This window comes from Bacillus rossius, chromosome 13 (genome assembly GCF_032445375.1).
Source record: "Bacillus rossius redtenbacheri isolate Brsri chromosome 13, Brsri_v3, whole genome shotgun sequence".
In the NCBI taxonomy this organism is placed as follows: Eukaryota; Metazoa; Arthropoda; class Insecta; order Phasmatodea; family Bacillidae; genus Bacillus; species Bacillus rossius.
Window position 1 is genome coordinate 14,716,854 of NC_086340.1, and position 19,836 is coordinate 14,736,689.

General features: G+C 41.7%; 1 protein-coding gene across 1 annotated transcript in view; it reads left to right on the forward strand.

Moving 5' to 3' along the window:
* LOC134538264 (fatty acid synthase-like) overlaps nt 1-19,836 on the forward strand; it is a 104,476-nt gene that overhangs the window by 52,906 nt on the left and 31,734 nt on the right. The window contains exons 13-20 of the mRNA XM_063379415.1: nt 1,691-1,995; nt 3,128-3,272; nt 6,863-6,979; nt 7,674-8,052; nt 10,151-10,479; nt 11,887-12,060; nt 14,713-15,009; nt 18,141-18,337. Of these exons, the coding sequence (XP_063235485.1) occupies nt 1,691-1,995; nt 3,128-3,272; nt 6,863-6,979; nt 7,674-8,052; nt 10,151-10,479; nt 11,887-12,060; nt 14,713-15,009; nt 18,141-18,337 (1,943 nt within the window). The remainder of the gene's footprint in view (nt 1-1,690; nt 1,996-3,127; nt 3,273-6,862; nt 6,980-7,673; nt 8,053-10,150; nt 10,480-11,886; nt 12,061-14,712; nt 15,010-18,140; nt 18,338-19,836) is intronic.

Sequence of the window (19,836 nt, forward strand, 5' to 3'; positions counted from 1 at the left end):
ACTGGCGGGTTGTTCCCGTTCCCAGGTGATCCCCCACCCGGTGAAGAGGTCCTCCATGTGGGTCAGCACCTCCGTCAGGGAGTCGCTGTGGCAAACACCTCAAGACTTTGTATTGTGAGAGTGGCGGGGTGTTCCCGTTCCAGGTGATCCCCCACCCGGTGAAGAGGTCCTCCATGTGGGTCAGCACCTCCGTCAGGGAGTCGCTGTGGCAAACACCTCAAGACTTTGTATTGTGAGAGTGGCGGGGTGTTCCCGTTCCCAGGTGATCCCCCACCCGGTGAAGAGGTCCTCCATGTGGGTCAGCACCTCCGTCAGAGAGTCGCTGTGGCAAACACCTCAGGACTTTGTATTGTGAGAGTGGCGGGGTGTTCCCGTTCCCAGGTGATCCCCCACCCGGTGAAGAGGTCCTCCATGTGGGTCAGCACCTCCGTCAGGGAGTCGCTGTGGCAAACACCTCAAGAATTTGTATTGTGAGAGTGGCGGGGTGTTCCCGTTCCCAGGTGATCCCCCACCCGGTGAAGAGGTCCTCCATGTGGGTCAGCACCTCCGTCAGGGAGTCGCTGTGGCAAACACCTCAAGAATTTGTATTGTGAGAGTGGCGGGGTGTTCCCGTTCCCAGGTGATCCCCCACCCGGTGAAGAGGTCCTCCATGTGGGTCAGCACCTCCGTCAGGGAGTCGCTGTGGCAAACACCTCAAGAATTTGTATTGTGAGAGTGGCGGGGTGTTCCCGTTCCCAGGTGATCCCCCACCCGGTGAAGAGGTCCTCCATGTGGGTCAGCACCTCCGTCAGGGAGTCGCTGTGGCAAACACCTCAAGAATTTGTATTGTGAGAGTGGCGGGGTGTTCCCGTTCCCAGGTGATCCCCCACCCGGTGAAGAGGTCCTCCATGTGGGTCAGCACCTCCGTCAGGGAGTCGCTGTGGCAAACACCTCAAGAATTTGTATTGTGAGAGTGGCGGGGTGTTCCCGTTCCCAGGTGATCCCCCACCCGGTGAAGAGGTCCTCCATGTGGGTCAGCACCTCCGTCAGGGAGTCGCTGTGGCAAACACCTCAAGAATTTGTATTGTGAGAGTGGCGGGGTGTTCCCGTTCCCAGGTGATCCCCCACCCGGTGAAGAGGTCCTCCATGTGGGTCAGCACCTCCGTCAGGGAGTCGCTGTGGCAAACACCTCAAGAATTTGTATTGTGAGAGTGGCGGGGTGTTCCCGTTCCCAGGTGATCCCCCACCCGGTGAAGAGGTCCTCCATGTGGGTCAGCACCTCCGTCAGGGAGTCGCTGTGGCAAACACCTCAAGAATTTGTATTGTGAGAGTGGCGGGGTGTTCCCGTTCCCAGGTGATCCCCCACCCGGTGAAGAGGTCCTCCATGTGGGTCAGCACCTCCGTCAGGGAGTCGCTGTGGCAAACACCTCAAGAATTTGTATTGTGAGAGTGGCGGGGTGTTCCCGTTCCCAGGTGATCCCCCACCCGGTGAAGAGGTCCTCCATGTGGGTCAGCACCTCCGTCAGGGAGTCGCTGTGGCAAACACCTCAAGAATTTGTATTGTGAGAGTGGCGGGGTGTTCCCGTTCCCAGGTGATCCCCCACCCGGTGAAGAGGTCCTCCATGTGGGTCAGCACCTCCGTCAGGGAGTCGCTGTGGCAAACACCTCAAGACTTTGTATTGTGAGAGTGGCGGGGTGTTCCCGTTCCCAGGTGATCCCCCACCCGGTGAAGAGGTCCTCCATGTGGGTCAGCACCTCCGTCAGGGAGTCGCTGTGGCACACGCCCCAGGCGCAGTTCTCGTCGCCCGCCTACCACGTGAACAACCTGCTGTCGCCGGTGCTGTTCGCCGATGCCGTCGCGCGCATCCCGGACAACTCGGTGGTCATCGAGGTGGCGGGCCACTGCCTCCTGCAGGCCATCCTCAGGAGGTCGCTGCCCGTGGGCTGCACCAGCATCGGGCTCATGCGGAGGATGCACCCGGACAACGTGGAGTTCCTCTTCGCCAGCTTCGGCAAGTGAGTGGACGACGGACGATCTCTTTGAGTTGCGTGTGCCCCAAAACATACACACACACCTTAATAATAGTTTCTGCTGTGTTTTACAAACACACACACACACACACACTGTGTTTTTTTCCCCCTTCATACAAATCTTCTACAGTTTTACTCCGAGATTGATGAAATTTTGCACACTTTCATCTGCGAGACAAGAGGGAGGTTACTGCCTGTACGATATTCTGAAGAAAGTTATCGTACCGTCAACATTTTCCACCCCTCAAAGCTGAATTATGATACTACTGGAATTTCAAATAAGAGGAATATTACTGTCTACAATTTTTTTGTAAAAAAAAGATTACCATACCCCATAATGAATCCTCTTTAGTCTGTTTAAAGTCACAGATTTAATTAATTTTGTTAAATGTGGGGGATTAAAACACTTTTGAAAAAGAAAAAATGCATATAGCTCGAAAACTACAATATAATTTTTTTTTTTAATAAATCAAAACCGTGATTAATTGGTCTATCCACAGTTCCCGTGTTTACTTTTGAGTTTTGGGACATCCTGATGGTACACAAAATATAGATCACTAACATGGTACATATGTAGGTGGGGTCACTTTTTCATCCGGGGTGTAGAAGTGTGTGCCACCTTTGAATATATATACTATATAGAAGTCGCCAGCCCAGGTTAAAATTTCTAATATGGTTTGAGGTAGTTGGTCAATTCACCGCCGCAATCGCCACCATCTCTAGGGCATCGACTTGTGGTGGTCCCTAGCGGACAAGTGTCGAACTCTTCAAACACCCCTTCCCCCTCCCGTTGAACGACCTTGAGCTGCAGTGAATGATAGGTGGGGGGTGCGGGGGAATGACAGCGGGCGACAGTGCTGCGCTCTAACGTAGGTATACATAACAACTAAGACGATACAGGGCGTCACGGCAGCGCACTGCAGCGGTGAAGTTCCCAAGCTGCTCATTATACGCTCCTGAAAAAACGTAGAGTAAATCCTATCCACTCGCGACTTCTATACAGTATATATATATATATATATATATATATATATATATATATATATATTCAAAGGTGCCACGGAGACTGTTTTGTTTGTAATTCATCGGAATTTTTTTTTTTGTTTAATGTCCGCAGGATGTTCAACGCGGGGCTGCAGCCGGACCTGGCTCCGTTCCACCCGGCGGTCAGCTACCCCGTGTCCCGGGGGACCCCGATGATCGCCCCCCTGGTGGACTGGGACCACTCGGAGGAGTGGACAGTGGCGACGTTCGACATCAGCGTACGCGCGACTGCAGAGCAGACCTCCGCATGCGACCTTCCCGATTATTACTACCGTCATCATTATTATATTTATTTTTTCCCCTTTCAAAAAAAAAAAAAACCTTTCGTTTTCAATGATTGGTACCTGCCACGTTATATTTTGTACTAGCAGATGCGCCCGCGCTAAGTTGGTGAGCGGTAAGGGACAAGCAGTATATATAGAGCTACTGTCGAGCCGAGCTCCAGTGTGGAGAGTAAGAAGTGGACTTAAGAATGTGTGATTAATTTGTGGACATACATTTAAATTGTTACGACACACTAACAGTGTAAACATTTGTTAATAACTAAAACTATAATAATTAACTAACTGGGCTACCCTCTCCCGGACATGATTCCACTCGCGCAAAAAAAAAATTACGTTATTTAATTTTCATATTATATCAAACCTTTCCTTTGTAGCAAGTAATGGTTACGAAATCCATTTAATATCACAATTTCATCTAAATTTTTTTTAATTTCGTAATTTGTATTCAACACAATGTGAACCCGCAGCGTGGACGAGTGCTCTTAGCTGTCGCTTTGGAACTGCTACTTAAAAGCAAGCATCTTTTTTTTTTTTTTGACGCAGAATTTGCGACGATGTGGAGGTCTTTGTGGTCGCGTAGGCAACGCCATTAGTTTCTCTGGTTTCGGATTTGGTTTCACGCGTCGAGTTTTGTACGAGTCACAAAGTCTTTTCAACGATCAAGAATACTTACCTTCGTGTAACTTCGGGAATTTTATTTTGAACTTAAGATGTAATTAACTGTTTAAAGTTCACTATGGGCGAGTCACTCACTACTGTGCTTGCAAACAGCTTGCCTCAACGATGACAAGGGACGTTGAAAATCAGAACCGCTCGCGAAGCGACGGGTTATCGAGTGACGTAACAAAATACACTTGGCTGCAATTTTAAACTTTATTTTTATTTCTCGTTTTTTTTAAATGGCTTAGCTATATTTGTTACGTCATTTTGATACTTTCATGTCGCGCATTTAAGGTGGCTGCCTGGCTTCGTGCACGAGCTCTAAAAGCTTTGGGGGCGCTAAAGCTGGGTTTACGATTGATTTCCTTAAGAATTATAACTTAACATCGAGCACACGATTAAGGCAAAACTTCATTTTCCAGTTTATGATTGACATAGAAGTCGTTAATTCCAACCAATCACAGCACAAAACACATGGTCGGCCATTGTTCGAAATGGAGAAGCAGGTTTGAAATAGGTTATTGACAAATGGGATATCTATTTTTCTTCTATCATTACATCATCTTCTACTGAAATGTCAAATTCTCTTGCATAAGAATGTTCACTCATGTCTAAATTAATTCGTAATTACAAATATACGAATTCTAACAAAAAATACTGCCTCGCTCGGTCCAATACCAAGACATAAACTTCCGGCTGAAAGGTTCCGGTTTGTTGTGATTGGTCGCTTCCCTTAAGTCTTAACGAAAAATATAAAATATAACCATTTCTGTTAAGTCTTAAGTCATCATATGGTTCGCACACGACCCGTCAAAATTCACACACGACAGTCATAAACCATTCCACTAGTTTACATAGAGTCATCTGGTAAGTACATGACTAAGTCTTAATTCTTAATTCTTAATTTTCAATCGTAAACCCACCTTAAGGGCTACACTGGCTCGCGCATCAGACGCGCACTTCGCCTTTACACTTCAGGCTCCGGACTGGCGTGCAGTCTTCGCGTTGGTAACGTCTGTATGGAACTTTAAGATGAAATATTGAATATAAGGGCTTCTTTCACCTCCCTATTCCATTTGTAACAATGTTTTATGCCACGAAAACTCCCGTTTTAGTCTTTTTCACTGTCAAAACAATACACTTTATTAGACAAAACCATCGAAAGTATATAGGCAAGGGCAGTGGTTCTTATATTCTATTTGTAATCAGACACTTTAAATAACTTTTGAGATGTTAGTAATTGGCGCGTTAACATCCATTGGCGACCTAGCCGGACGGTCATCTTAAACCCGCGCTTTTTTTCAACTTAAAAAAATAGAGCGCGTGTAACTCAGTACACGTGATAGAAGCGAAACTTCTTTGGCAATTTAAACCTCGTCTCGTAAGTATATAGTAAGGGGTAAAACGTCAGAGAGAGAAAGAGAGAGAGAGAGAGAGAGAGAGAGAGAAAGAAAGAAGACATTTTTTAAATAAACATGAATTAACTAAATTTTTACTCACTTTAAAATAACTTCTCCGGGGATCAATAATTATTAACGATGATTAATTAACAATATGTTTCTCGCTGTTGAAATGCTCAAACCATGAAGAAAAGCTGTGCGTTTTACTGTTTCTTGAAACAAGTCTACCATTTGGAACACGCCAAAATTATGAACAAAATATGAAATTCGTAACACGTAGCGCTATGTACGCGGGAAATGGTCTCAACAGCGCTCACCACGCTGTTTTTTTGAACGCGCTCGTAGCAAATTCAAAATTCAAGGCACTCACAGCTGACTGTATAGGATATATATATACATATATATAATATATATATTCTGAAATAAGCGCATGCACACATTCTGTTTTGTCCTTTCGTTCGTCTCTCTATGTCGGTTCTTTTCTTTTTTGGGGTGGGGTTTGAATTATTACACAAATAGAACACGACAACGAGCCCAGAAACATATATAGCATAGTGCTCTCTTCCCATGTCTTTGGCCGGGTACCTATTCTCGGCCTTTCCTTGCGTCAGAAACGTTTCGCATCAATTGTTTCACGAAAACGTCCCAAAGAAGTTTAGCTTCCAAAAACACCGAAGTTACACGAAGGCGTTGAAGAGGCCTGGGAAGTCTACGATGTAATTTCTGTATTGCACGGACCCGAACAAGCCCGAATATCTACCTTCGGCCAACGTCGGCATTAAAATGATTTTGACAGTATTTTTAATGTAGCTATAGGTACTAACCTAACGTAAACCAAACCATCCACAATTTTTTCTAAAGTAATAAACAAAAAAACAAAAAAAACTGACGAAGTTGCCCTAAGGTAGAGATATTCGGGCTTGTTCGGGTCTGTGCCATACAGAATGTACATCATAGCTTTGAATATACATATATATACTGTATAGAAGTCGCCAGCCCAGGTTAAAATTTCTAATACGATTTGAGGTAGTTGGTTAATTCACCGCCGCAATCGCCACCATCTCTAGGGCATCGACTTGCGGTGGTCCTTAGCGGACAAGTGTCGAACTCTTCAAACACCCCTTCCCCCTCCCGCTGAACGACCTCGAGCTGCAGTGAATGATTGGTGGGGGGGAGCGGGGGAATGACAGCGGGCGACAGTGCTGCGCTCTAACGTGTAAATAACAACTAAGACGATACAGGGCGTTACGGCAGCGCACTGCAGCGGTGAAGTTCCCAAGCTGCTGATCATACGCTCCTGAAAAACGTAGAGTAAATCCTATCCACTCGCGACTTCTATACAGTATATATATTCAAAGATCATAGGCTCTTCTTGTGGAACGTGGACTTGACCGGCGCGTGTTAGGGCCGGGGGTGGACCCTCGCGGGACTCGAAGGACGACTGATGTTCTCGTCTGCCGGCAGGACACGACCTGCATCGGGGAGCGCGTGTTCGACGTAGACGTCAGGAAGGAGGAGTACCAGTTCCTGACCGGCCACAGCATCGACGGCCGCATCGTGTTCCCGGCTTCTGCTTATCTGGTAAGCTATTCCAAGTATTCCAAGGCACACACACACACACACACACACACACAAAAAATTGGTTGTCTGTAAAGTCGGTTTCACGGACGATAGTTTAACGCGACCAACGTCATAACAAAACGTTGATGAAATGATTGCATACTTTCATGAATAAAAATTTAATCATTTTTATTGAATTATCACAATCATGTATGGATACAAAGAAATAGTGAAATGAAATCTACAATTCAATTGATAAATTTACTTTTATTTGCACTCATTAATTCAAATATGTTTATTTCTTTGACGAACATATTATTTTAACTATAACTCTTTATACATGTTTTGCTATTTTAACTTCTTCCAATCTGTGTTATTCTGTTGAGGATGGAACGATGATAGGGAAAAAAGTGGGGAAACGAATGGGAGTGTTTCAAGTTTCAACGCGCCTCGAAAAAAAAAGTCAAATCGACGGTTTGTTCCAATCGAGTAGGAAGAGAGATAGATGCCGGCGCAAGCTTTCAATGAGCGTAACGGGACAATGAGCGTAACGGGACAATGAGCGTAACGGGACAATGAGCGTAACGGGACAATGAGCGTAACGGGACAATGAGCGTAACGGGACACTTTTTCGAGCGTGCAGCCCCTTGCGTTCATCGATTTATTTAGACGTCGTCACGTCAACGAAGTCCCCCCCCCCCCCCCCGTGTCGCAGGACCTGGTGTGGAAGACGTTCGCCTCGACGAGACGCCAGCAGAGCCAGCACCAGAGCCTCGCCGTCGTGTTCGACACGGTGCGCTTCCACCGGCCCACCGTCCTGCCGGAGGAAGGGGCCGTCTCCTTCTCCGTCAAGGTGTTCGTCGGCTCGGGGAACTTCGAGGTGTGCGTCTCCGGCTCGCTGGCGGCTTCCGGACGCGTGCACGCGCCCGAGGACGTGTGCAGGGCGATGCTGGACCCTTCCTTCCCGTGCGTCGAGGTCTCCGAGGAGGGCGACGGCCCGTCCCTCGCCGGAGAAGACGTGTACGAGGACCTGCGGCTCAGGGGCTACGACTACGGAGGGCTCTTCAGAGGAATCGCGACTGCCGACAGCCGGTGTAAGTTTATTTATTTATTTAATTTATTTAAATTATTTATTTGCACCCAATAGATTCAATTTTTGTAACAGTATGTTCACAGAATATGGGGCTTGTCAGTTTGATCTTTGAATATATATACTGTATAGAAGTCGCCAGCCCAGGTTAAAATTTCTAATACGGTTTTGAGGTAGTTGGTTAATTCACCGCCGCAATCGCCACCATCTCTTGGGCCATCGACTTGCGGTGGTCCCCTAGCGGACAAGTGTCGAACTCTTCAAACACCCCTTCCCCCCTCCCGTTTAACGAACTTGAGCTGCAGTGAATGATAGGTGGGGGGTGCGGGGAATGACAGCGGGCGACAGAGCTGCGCTCTAACGCGTAAATAACAACTAAAGCTGGGTTTACGATTGATTTCCTCAAGAATCATAACTTAACATCGAGCACACGATTGAGTCAAAACTACATTTTTCCCAGTTCATGATTGACACAGAAGTCGTTAATTCTAAACAATCACAGCACAAAACACACGGTCGGCCATTGTTCGAAACGGAGAAGCAGGTTTGAAATAGGTTATTGACAAACGGGGTATCTATTTTTCGAAATGGATGATGGTTACAAATGACCAATGTACGAATTCTAACCCAAAATACTGCCTCGCTCGGTCCAATAATAAGACATAAACTTCCGGTTGAAAGGTTCCGGTTTGTTGTGATCGGCCGGTTCCCTTTAGTCTTAACGAAAAATATAAAATAAAACCATTTCTGTTAAGTCTTAAGTCATCATATGGTTCGCTCACGACCCGTCAAAATTCACACACGACAATCATAAACCATTCCACTAGTTTACATAGAGTCATATGGTAAGTACACGACTAAGTCTTAAGTCTTAATTCTTAATTTTCAATCGTAAACCCACCTTGAGATGTAGGCCTACGTCAAGTTCTGTCCCTGCCCGAACACGCCCGAATATTCACCTTCGGCCAACCTCGGGTTTATTTATACCTATATATTTATATTTCTCTGTTTATTTTAATTCAGCTATACTAACCTAACTAACCGTCCATAGGGTTTTTTAATGTAGCGAACCTAACCGGCCACTTTTAATATTTGAATTCATTTTTTCCTGCGCAAAAAATTAAACAAATCCCCGAGGTTGGCCGAAGGTGAATATTCGGGCGTGTTCGGGCAGGGACAGAACTTGATGTACATCTTAGGCTTCTCGTAAGTTCAGTGGCGGTCCTATGATCACCCCTCTCACTCCCCAACCCTTAATCCTTAAAAAAAAAGGGGGTTGTCTGTAAAGTCGGTTTACGGACGATATTTTTACGCGATAACGTCATAAGAAAACATTGAAGAAAAAATTGCATATTTTTTTAATTTTCAAAAATTATATAAATTTTTTTGCAAAATTTTATTTAAATAATTTTGTGTAAATATAATCACGAACAATTAGTTAAAAAAAACCCGCCTTAACCTGTTTGATATTATAGAAGATTTTCTCGCACGGTGGTTGGCCGGTTCTTGCACGCTCGGCTCAGGCGGAAAGTGAGAATGAGTCATCCTTTTTCGTGCGTGCAGCCGGCGTTCATCGATTTATAAGACGTTATCACGTAAAAAAAAAGTCGGTTGTACGATCAAAATTAAAGACTAAACCCATGCTTTGGACATGATTTTCGACAAGGATTTTAATTAAAAAATACTGCCCATCTTGTAGAAAACCATTAAACAGTAAAAACTATAAAGTTTCCCTTATGGCTGTGTGAACTTTGGTTCACGTCATCCACCATAGATGGCAGCACCGTGGTCACACATTCCCGTTCCAATTACGAAATTACTCCTACCAAATGCCGTATACCGAGAGTTAAGATGCCAAACATCAAAAATATTTCGTATTAATTCTATAAGCATGTTTTATTGATATCTTTAAGTATTTATTAATAGTTATTCAACAGTTACATCACTTTTTTTTTCATGCGAGACTGCACTGTATCACCATGTGTTTGTTTTGATACTCATGTTTATTGCACGAACATTTTACCATTCAATATGCGATAAAATATGGTAGTTTAGTTTGTACTCGTGCACACGTAACAGTGCGACATCGACAATTTTTCCAGGTTTAAATGGCCAGTTGACTTGGCAGAACAACTGGGTTGCTTTCATAGACACAGTGCTGCAATTTCACGTCCTGCAAAAGAATTCCCAAGAGTTGCTGTTGCCGAAAACGATACAGAAAATCGTCATCAACCCGAACATGCAGAACGTCTCGGACGAGGCAACGCCAGTTCCGGTACGCGTGTACCGAAACATTGGCGTCACCAAAGCTGGTGGCGTGGAAGTACACGGTGTTGAGGCCAGCACACTGCCTATGCTAAACGGACGTACCGAAAAACTTAAACTGGAAAAATATTGCCTCGTACCCTACATCAATTACGGCCAGAAAGAGGTAAAAAAAATCTGTTTATTTTAAGCGTTCATTTAAATCTAATTTTATATTTTATTTATTTTAATTTTATATTTATTTTAATTTTATAATTTATATTTAAATTAAGCGTTGGTTCATATTTAATTGTATTAATTTATTTTAATTTTAATTTTAATGAAATGTGTTTGGCTGAAATCCTGTCTTTAATATTCTTATTTATTACTTTGCAATGCACAGCAATTGAGGAGCATACAGAGCAATAAAAAAAATCTAAATCCACTTTAATCTAAACGATCTAATAGAGTTAAGAAAAATTGCTATGCTTTGATAAGTAAAGGAAATAAAAAATTATAATGCAGCTAACAGAAAAAAAATCCAAATTATTGATAAGCACTTGCAATATATTTGCTAAAAGAAAAAAAAATATAATAAACCTATTTATTCATTGTAAAAAAATATCTTAACCAAAATATGTAATTTGTAGTCGTATAAAATACTTTTCTTACTGGCAATTTTTATTTCTGTATTTATGTGAATAATAGTTATTTAAGAAATATATGGTGGTTCGTACCTTATCACATACTGAAAATACAGTTTCTGAAAAACATATTTGTAAATATAGACCCTATCAAAAGTTTTGAGTTGAAAGCGCATAAATTTTGTTGCCTTTAAAATATTTCTTTAGAGGCAACAAAATTTTTCTGTCTAAAGTAAGTAACTTACTGGATATAAAACATATTTCTTGTTGTGAACGCGATATATTTGGGGAGATCTATAATGATAAAGAAATTTTGAAGGTGCCATATAACATTTTTTTTTCATTGCATACGAAAAACAATCTGGATTTCAAAAGATTGAAGTGGTAGATGCCGAGTAGAACATATATGTTGAAACATTAATGGGCTATAGTAGTGGTTTTTAAATTATAAGGAATGTATGTGTTTGCACTGTAAAATTTACCTAAAACATTTCAACATAGATACAATTTTTTTTTTTTAAATTTTATCTAAATTAAAGATAACAAACAGGCTTATTTCACCTTTCCCTCACATTTAGAGCTCTGACCATATTTCCTTTTATTTTTATTTTCCTGATCTCCAGGGTTTTTGTACTTTATGCCGTATCATTGATACTATAAGACTTTTGTAAATTAAACGTTTTCTCCAGATTTACTTTAAATTTAATGGTAATTAGTTTTGCTATTTTATTTCAAAAATGCTTTCGTAGAAAAAAATATAATTAATCATATACTAAATTCAGCTTCGAATGCTCGTTCATTTACTTAGAATTCAACAATAAATTGCAGCAAAAACGTTTATTTTCGTCATGTGCCTTTACTATTTCTGAAATATCAACATTGTTAACACAGTATATTATAATTTTTTTTCAACCAATGATCTGACAACCATTCCTTTGTTAATTTTTCAGGTAACATTTCGTGAAGGGAAAGATCATGCGTTGAGTGTGCTTCTACAGATTGTTCTTGAGAATATTCATAGTAAAGTCAAAATTAATTTAGTGCAGTTCATGAACAACATAAAACCAATCAAACCTTTATTCAAAAGAGTGGTTCGCATTTTGGAGGAAGAACCAATGTCAAATGTAAGTATACTTATTTAACGGTTATTGAGTCACGTTATATTGTATCATTACGAATATATATAGAAAGGATTTGTTTTCTAGAAAGTTTAACAAGCATTCTTGCAGAAAAATAAAACCTCTTTCTTTTTAATATTAAAACAATAACATTGCCTGTAAACTTTAAAAACCTAGCAGATGTTTTTGTGTTATATTTTATTTATTTTATTTGTTTACTACCCATTGACATATCAGCAAGATGACATTTTCAACAAATACGTGTATTTCATACATGCACAGTAAACAATTAAAAATATTTATAATATTATCATATAAATAATCATTAAAAAAGAATGTGTTTACACTAACTATAATTGTTAATCTATGTCTCATTGACGCACTAGTGCAGAAACATTCTCAAAATAATTTTTTGTTTGAATTTAAAGTTTTTTGGTAAGTCATTCAACAGTTTTCTGGCTTTGAACATGAAGAGTGAACATGGATTAGAATTGCATAATTGTGACTTCATGTTAAACCAGCACAAATTATTACTAAATACAGTTCCAAATTGTTTTTGGATTATAATTATAAACTCTTTGATATTTTAAAAGGGTAGTTTAGTCAAAAACTCTCTGGTAGGCTTTTTTGTTGTTGACACAATTTAAATATAAAGTCATGAATTATCAGGAAGAAGAAGCCGCTAGAATTCGCTGACGGAGCAGCTATGAAGACTATCGAATCATTACACTTGGAGACTAAATTTTAAACTATACAATAAAACGGCCATGGGGAAAAAAAAAAAAACTCAAAAAACACGAAACCCCGGTTTCGGACATGACTTTCAACTAAGAATCTTACTAAAATACCGCCCTTCTTGTTAAAATTCATTAAACAGTTAATACTATAAAGTTTTGCTTTTGCTTTGTGAGCAGATGCGCAGCACCTAGGTTACGTATTTCCGTTTCGTTCTACTTCCGTTCCGTTCATGAAATCACTCCCACCAAATGCCGTTTACCGGAAGCTAAAGATGTCACACGTCGAAATTCGGGGCATCTTCAGTCATGTTTCCATTTACGTTTTGAATTGTGTCAACCCCCGCCGATTCATCATATTGCCATCCGGGGCAGTAAAGTGTGGGCGAGGCCAGAATCCAAATTATCTACAACTCGCCCAGTGCATTGCAATTCAGGCGCACCCCACACCGGTGCAGAATCATTTGAATCGACAGGCGGGGGCGCGTGTCTTTTTGGATTAGTTTGGCACACGGGCCTGTGTTGTGAGCTGGCAGGTAGTGCAATGCTAAAAATGTTACGTGTACCTAATCCGGCGGAGGGAGTGAAGTTCCCCGCCAGTTAGAGAGGCTAACTGGCGTGATGCAGTGTCGTTTCGGTGTGCATTAGAGGCTTGACATGTAACTTAAGTTCACACCTCATAGGATACATCAATACTCCCCCAGGCATGTGATCCCGTTAGGGTGTTATCCTGGTTAGGAGAAAGATGGGTCTTTTACATGCCTGACACTGTTACCAGCGCCCAACAACATGGGTTCCAAGAACCGGGAAATAGATTCGCCATTTCCAATCGCGGCATGTTACTGGCGAGCGCGCGGCTAGGACGAGAGGTTTGAGGAGACCCATTCCCAACTTCGGCCCCAGCTCCGCCGTGAACCCCCAGACCACCTACAGAGCTACTAGCCCCCTCTGTGGAATCTGAGTGGAACCGTCACGGAACCACACTTCTCACATCCCTGGGACCCCTCGGTCACCCAGTTGCTCGTGATCCAGCTAAGGCCTATCCTACCTCTACTAGCTCAGCAGGCTAGTACCCGAGCTTAAGGGCTCCACCTACCCAGGCACACACACTGTGCGCCGAGCTTCAGGAAAAACAACGCGATTTCAAAACTACTCGAGATATCAGAAAGGAGCCTACTTACGAAAAGCATTTAAGAGTTCGCTGAGGGCCGAAAAGTACTCATGATTTCGGATTAAGTTTTTAAACTGCATTTTTAGAAGAGTTAAAAATGGCTAAAACGCATGTTTTCAGAGTAATTTTTAGGCGTAAAACAACCGGTACAGATTCTTGAAAGCACTTAAGGGACTTGCATTACACCTTCATCTTCATTTCCCCGCAATATAATGTTATGGTCACCGCTCAAATTTCACAGTTGTCCTGTGCACGACGAGAAGACTGCGCGCCAGTCCAGAGGAGACACCGCGCTAGAAGCACCAGCGAGCGTCGCGCTTATCATCCCGCCTCACTAACACACATACGCCCCTGACGAGGCCTCAGCACTTCCACTCGTCAACAGGGCGGGGACCCCTCGGAGTGTGCTCCTAGCATAGGAGGACCACGGCATAGAGGCGTAGAGGCATAGAAGCACAGAGGCTTCGACAGTGTGCTGTAATTCAACTGCGTCGACAGGTGCAAGTTTTGAGGATCTCTCCTCCCATTTGATAACCCACCCTTCATGCCTAATAGGATTTTAAGGCTGGGGGCCACCCATTGGGCATGGATGCGGATACGCCGCATACGCAACCAGGACTCAGCTGACCAGAAAGTTGGTTGCTCCCTTAGCCCTCTGGAGTCGTCATCATGACTTCTGGCGCCTGCCCCAGTCTCCCGCATCACGCTGGGACCCCTCAATCACCCAGTGAACCCCCGCGGTCCGGTCGACAGGTGCAGTGCACGGTGATCTGCCACGACCCGGAGGAACGATCCGCGCACGACGCGAAGCGCGGTTCCTCCGCGGAAGAAGGGTCCGGCGCCAAAGGCGCCCACCTCGTGTTGGCGTCGGGAACCCGGTACCGTCTCCTCTCGGAGGGGTTCGGGAACCTCTCGGGAGCCGTCGACGACGGGGCGTTCGTCCTGCTGGAGGAGCAGTCCGCCCCGGACGAGGGTCTGGCCGAGGCAGCGGGCCTCCACATCCTGTCAGTCCAGCGGGACGGACCCAACGTGTACTCCCTGCTCAGGAAGGTAAGGTTCCGGACGGTAGTCCCGCCTGGCAACACGTCAGGTGGGCTTCTCCGAACGGAGAAAGCCTGCGTTTCACAGAGATCGAGAGCCACACCCGAACAGTTCCGAAGTTCTCCGAGGTTTGCCGATCACTCGTGGAAAAAAAAAAATTATTTGTCTGTAAAGTCGGTTCACGGACGATAGTTTAAGGTGACAACGTCATAACAAAACATTGATGAAATGATTTATCCAGAAGAAAATGAAATATATTCGGCCTGAGACTGAGCCGTAATAGGTTTTTGCAACCAAACCATTTAGGCATTAATAATATTATATTCTTTGAGGAAAATTTTTTTTTAAATTTTTCTATGTTTTGTATTATAAAATCTACCTCTGCATACTTTTATGAATAAAATTGAATCATTTTTATTGAATTATCACTATTTTGTATGGATACAAAGAAGAAGTGAAATGAAATCTACAATTTAATTGATAAATTTACTTTTATTTGCATTTATTAATTCAAATATATTTATTACTTTTGTAGTGTCGCGCGTGCCGTATTTATTTTTACAAGTACAAAAACAAAAGTACTGCAGTGGCCGGGATTTGATCCGTCAAACTTTTAATTGGTAGTCAGCGATGCTAAGCGTACGGCCACGAGGCCATATTAGAAACTATTGTTTCAGATGTTGTATATATAAATATAAAAATTTTGTTTTGTGTTGTGGAAGTTTTAAAAACGTATGTAGTCCGCCATATTTATTTCTTATAGTGGAAGGCGGGAAATTAATAATCGTACCTATTGTGCTGAAAATCGGTGGACGATCGTTAAATTACATAATATTAATAATTCAAACGACGAAAATATGATTGAAAAGTCAAATCGATGGTTGTTCCAATCGAGTGGAAGAGAGATACCACGCATGCGTACAATGAGCATAACAGGATACATCCGTAGTGGGACATTCGTAGTGGGACAATGTGCGTTACGGGACACTTTTTCGTGCGTGCAGCCGGCGTTATCAATTTATTAGACGTTGTCACGTCAAAAACTGTCATACTGTCATAAAGTATTTTAAATAATGCTAACCTAAACTAACAAAACTTTCTTTTTAGTTACGATGATCTAACCTAATCTAAACTAACAAAACTTTCTTTTTAGTTACGATAACCTAAGGTAACCTAACCTAACCTAAACTTTTACTTTCGTAAACTTCGGAACTGTTCGTGTTGTGGTTGTAGCTTTCATCCCTGTGAACTGTTAGCTATTCCTTTGAGAGAAAAAAATTAATGCACAAACACACAGAAAATAAGCCAAAATCAGCTGATGTCAAAAGTTAAACGCATAGACCGCCCGAAGAGAATTCCGTGGAAAATATTAAGTATTATTCCTTCCACGGGAGTCGCTATGCGGGGTATGCATTTAACTTTTGACATAGGCTAATTATGGCTTAATTTCTTCAGTTTTGCATAGTCATCTTTTTCTTGCCCATTATCGAGATTTCTCTATGACTCACAGTGTAGCCAGCAAATGTCATAGCTAAGTATTTAAAAAAATTCCTAAATCAATATGTCAGGAGTATGGTTCTAGAGGTACCTACTGACGACGGTTCCGGTCCGAGAATTGTGATTGTAACCATCATCTTGGGTTTGTGAAGTCACAGCCGCCATATTGGATGACCTCTACCTTCCAATTTACCATTTTCCCCAAAAACTACTTAAATTATTTATAAAATTTTCCTTTTCCGGGGAAGAATTCCCGTTTTGAGGGGAAATTTTCACGTTAAAGGTCATGCAAGATGGCGCCCGGCACGTTATACATCCAAGATGGCGGTCGACAATCCCAATCCTCAGACTGGCCACAAAATCAGGACTGCCAGAACCATACTACTCACGTCTGCTGTTTCTTACAAAACGAGTTTGACATTTGGCTTTTTAGCCAATATAGTTTAAGCTTTTTTTTTGTTGTAATATTTATGTATTGACGAGATCATCGGTAGATTTCTGTTCCTTCCATATCCTTGGTTGTCAATAAATTCCATCCATTCGTCCGCATCATTCAGTATTTGTTAACAATTCTTCGTCAGGAACACTTCACTGGTCTCTAGTTCTGGCCACAACATATTTTTTGATCCCTCTCTGACACCACGCTAAAAAAACTTCTCTGTGATGTAATTTTTGTTTCTATGTGATAACCATTTCTTACAGTACGTGTACTTTGAAAGTATTTACTTGCAATAGGTACTCAAAAAGTCTTGAGACTTTTAATCTTCAACTTTGTTCTCGGTATTACTCTAATTAGGTTTATACTGTCATAAAGACGTAATCTTATTTTTGTTATTTAATCAACGGAGTTTAATATTTCTGAAAAAAGCTCAAAACTACGTAGTTATAGTCAGCCAATCTAAATAATAACTTGTAGAAAACTTTGTATGCCAAAGTGTAAAACAATAGTATTTTATATTAGTTATATTAGGCCGTAGGCTTAGCTTTCAAATTGAAGCTCTTTACCCATAATAATTCAGTTCTGCGCTAAACGATTTTCAAATAAGTCTTTTGCTACCATACTGAAATTTTTTTAATGGAACACATATAATATCTGTGGTTTACAAGCATATTATGATTGTAAACCACAGATATTTGTACATTTTCATGAAAAATAAACTGTATCACTATCAAATACTGTTCGTAGCAATATTGTATTAGAATTCTTACCCGGGCATTTATGCTTTGTTTTGTCCCAGTATATCCAGTGGTTAAAGTTATTTGTAAACTGTTCCCTGAATAGCTTTATAGTGTTACTGCGCACATAATTATCATGATACAACCAAATAAAATGGAAAATTTATGCTTAAATGAAACATCAATAAAAATAAAAATCATGTGCTAACTTTTGTAAGAAATACTCAGTATTATCTCGTAAAAACGTATTTCCTATATGCAAAAATAACCATAGCCGCGTGTCTACAAAGTTACAACATCTTTCTTGTAATATTACAAACATTCCAAGGAAGTATTTTGTAAAAACAGATAATTTTTTTTCTGCATGGCAGTGCAAAAACTTGTTTTTTTTTTTCAAATTGTTTGAAAAACTTTCTAACCCTAAAACACTGATTATATATATATATATTTCTTATTTGTATGTTCAGCATAGAGATCTGAAACCAGCTGTTGTGGTACACATGACCGAAAGAAACTTCGACTGGGTGGAGAGGTTGAAATGTGGACTCGAAAAATACGACGGCGAAGACTCTAGGGTCATACTCCTCTGCCAGAGAGAGAGACTGAGTGGCGTGGTGGGTCTCGTGAACTGCATCACAAAGGAGCCAGGAGGACACAATCTCAGGTACGTTTGCTTTGTGCGGTATGCACAGCGTGTCCATGAAAGAATGCCCCAGTTATAAAATTGTAATAGTATCAACCGTAAGATATGTAGTGTGTTGGTTCAAGATCACAATTAAAGAGTAACTCAAACAGATTTAGATAAGCGCATGTGCGAGTACTGCTTTGTAGTTTTCTCGCTTGCCGCGCGAAAGAATGTCTATTTCCCCAATTAGAAGAGGGTGAACCTGTAAACTTTATTTCACAACGGGATGGAACGCCTCCCCAGTGGAATCTCTTTGTACGAGAGTGGTTGAACGTCGTAGTCCCTGACCGTTGGATTGTTCTTAATGATCGAGACCACAGAGCTCTTTTCTCAATGGCCTCAACGTTCTCCTGATAAAACGCCATGCGATTTTTTTTTTCCTCGGGGGCTTTATAAAAGATCGTGTCTACGTTCCGCCGCTACCTAATGATTTGCCAGAGTTCAGACAAAGAATTTGAGAGGCTATTGCTTCCATTACTCCGGGCTTGTTAACCAAAGTGTGGGAAGAATTGGACTTTAAGCCATATAACTAAAGATGCACATATTGAACATTTGTAAAAAAAAAACTAGGTTAGTTTACCTTGAATTTGATGTATGATTTGTTGTGAGTAGTCTAATTTACTCTGTTGTAATATAACATTGACACTGGGACTTTTTTTTGGACAACTGTATTTTCGTTAAGTAAATTTTTTAATCTGGCATTCTTTGGTTTGACACATTCTGTAATCCGGCACCAATCGAGGGGGGCGCGGAAGACTACCATACTGGAAACCTACCATAATGTCAGTATTCCTCCTGGCCTCTTCGAAAAAGGCGGAAAAGTACCATAAAGGAAATCTGCCATACATTCAAAGGACGAGACTATGGAAAGAGTACAGCGGCATAGCCCTCGAAGTAGTGTATAGAATACTCGGTAGGTAGCGCTGTCAACCCTCTATCTACAGAAAGTGCTTCTGACGGTGATAGTTGCAATTACAAATAATGTCTAGATTGTGGACGAGAAGAAAGAAATGTTTCCAAAAATGGGTTATAGGGAGCAGAACTGTAGTCTTATAACGACGATTAAAAAAAAAATACATATGGTAGTTTTCCATGCACGAAGGAGAATTCTGCCAAAATTTCTTATACATTCTACGGAATGAGGAAAACGGCCTTACACGTAAAATCGTAATGTAACTAGCTTCATAGAATTTACATTTTCGCACACTGGAATACTTGAAGTAATTGTAGATCATTATTTAATGAGTGCAAATCCAACGCATATATTCAAGGGTTTTCTTATGTAATGGTTTCATTATTAGGGTGACATAACACAAAAAACTCAGATATTAAGATTTTTAATGTCCATATTAAATTATTTAAAGTCTACAAAATGTATATTTAAGATTCTGAAATTCGAGGGAAATATTATTGTGTAGTGTAGTTTGTTGGCACTGGTAAAGCAGCACAGGCGCTCTAGGGAAGACACAGGCTCGTAT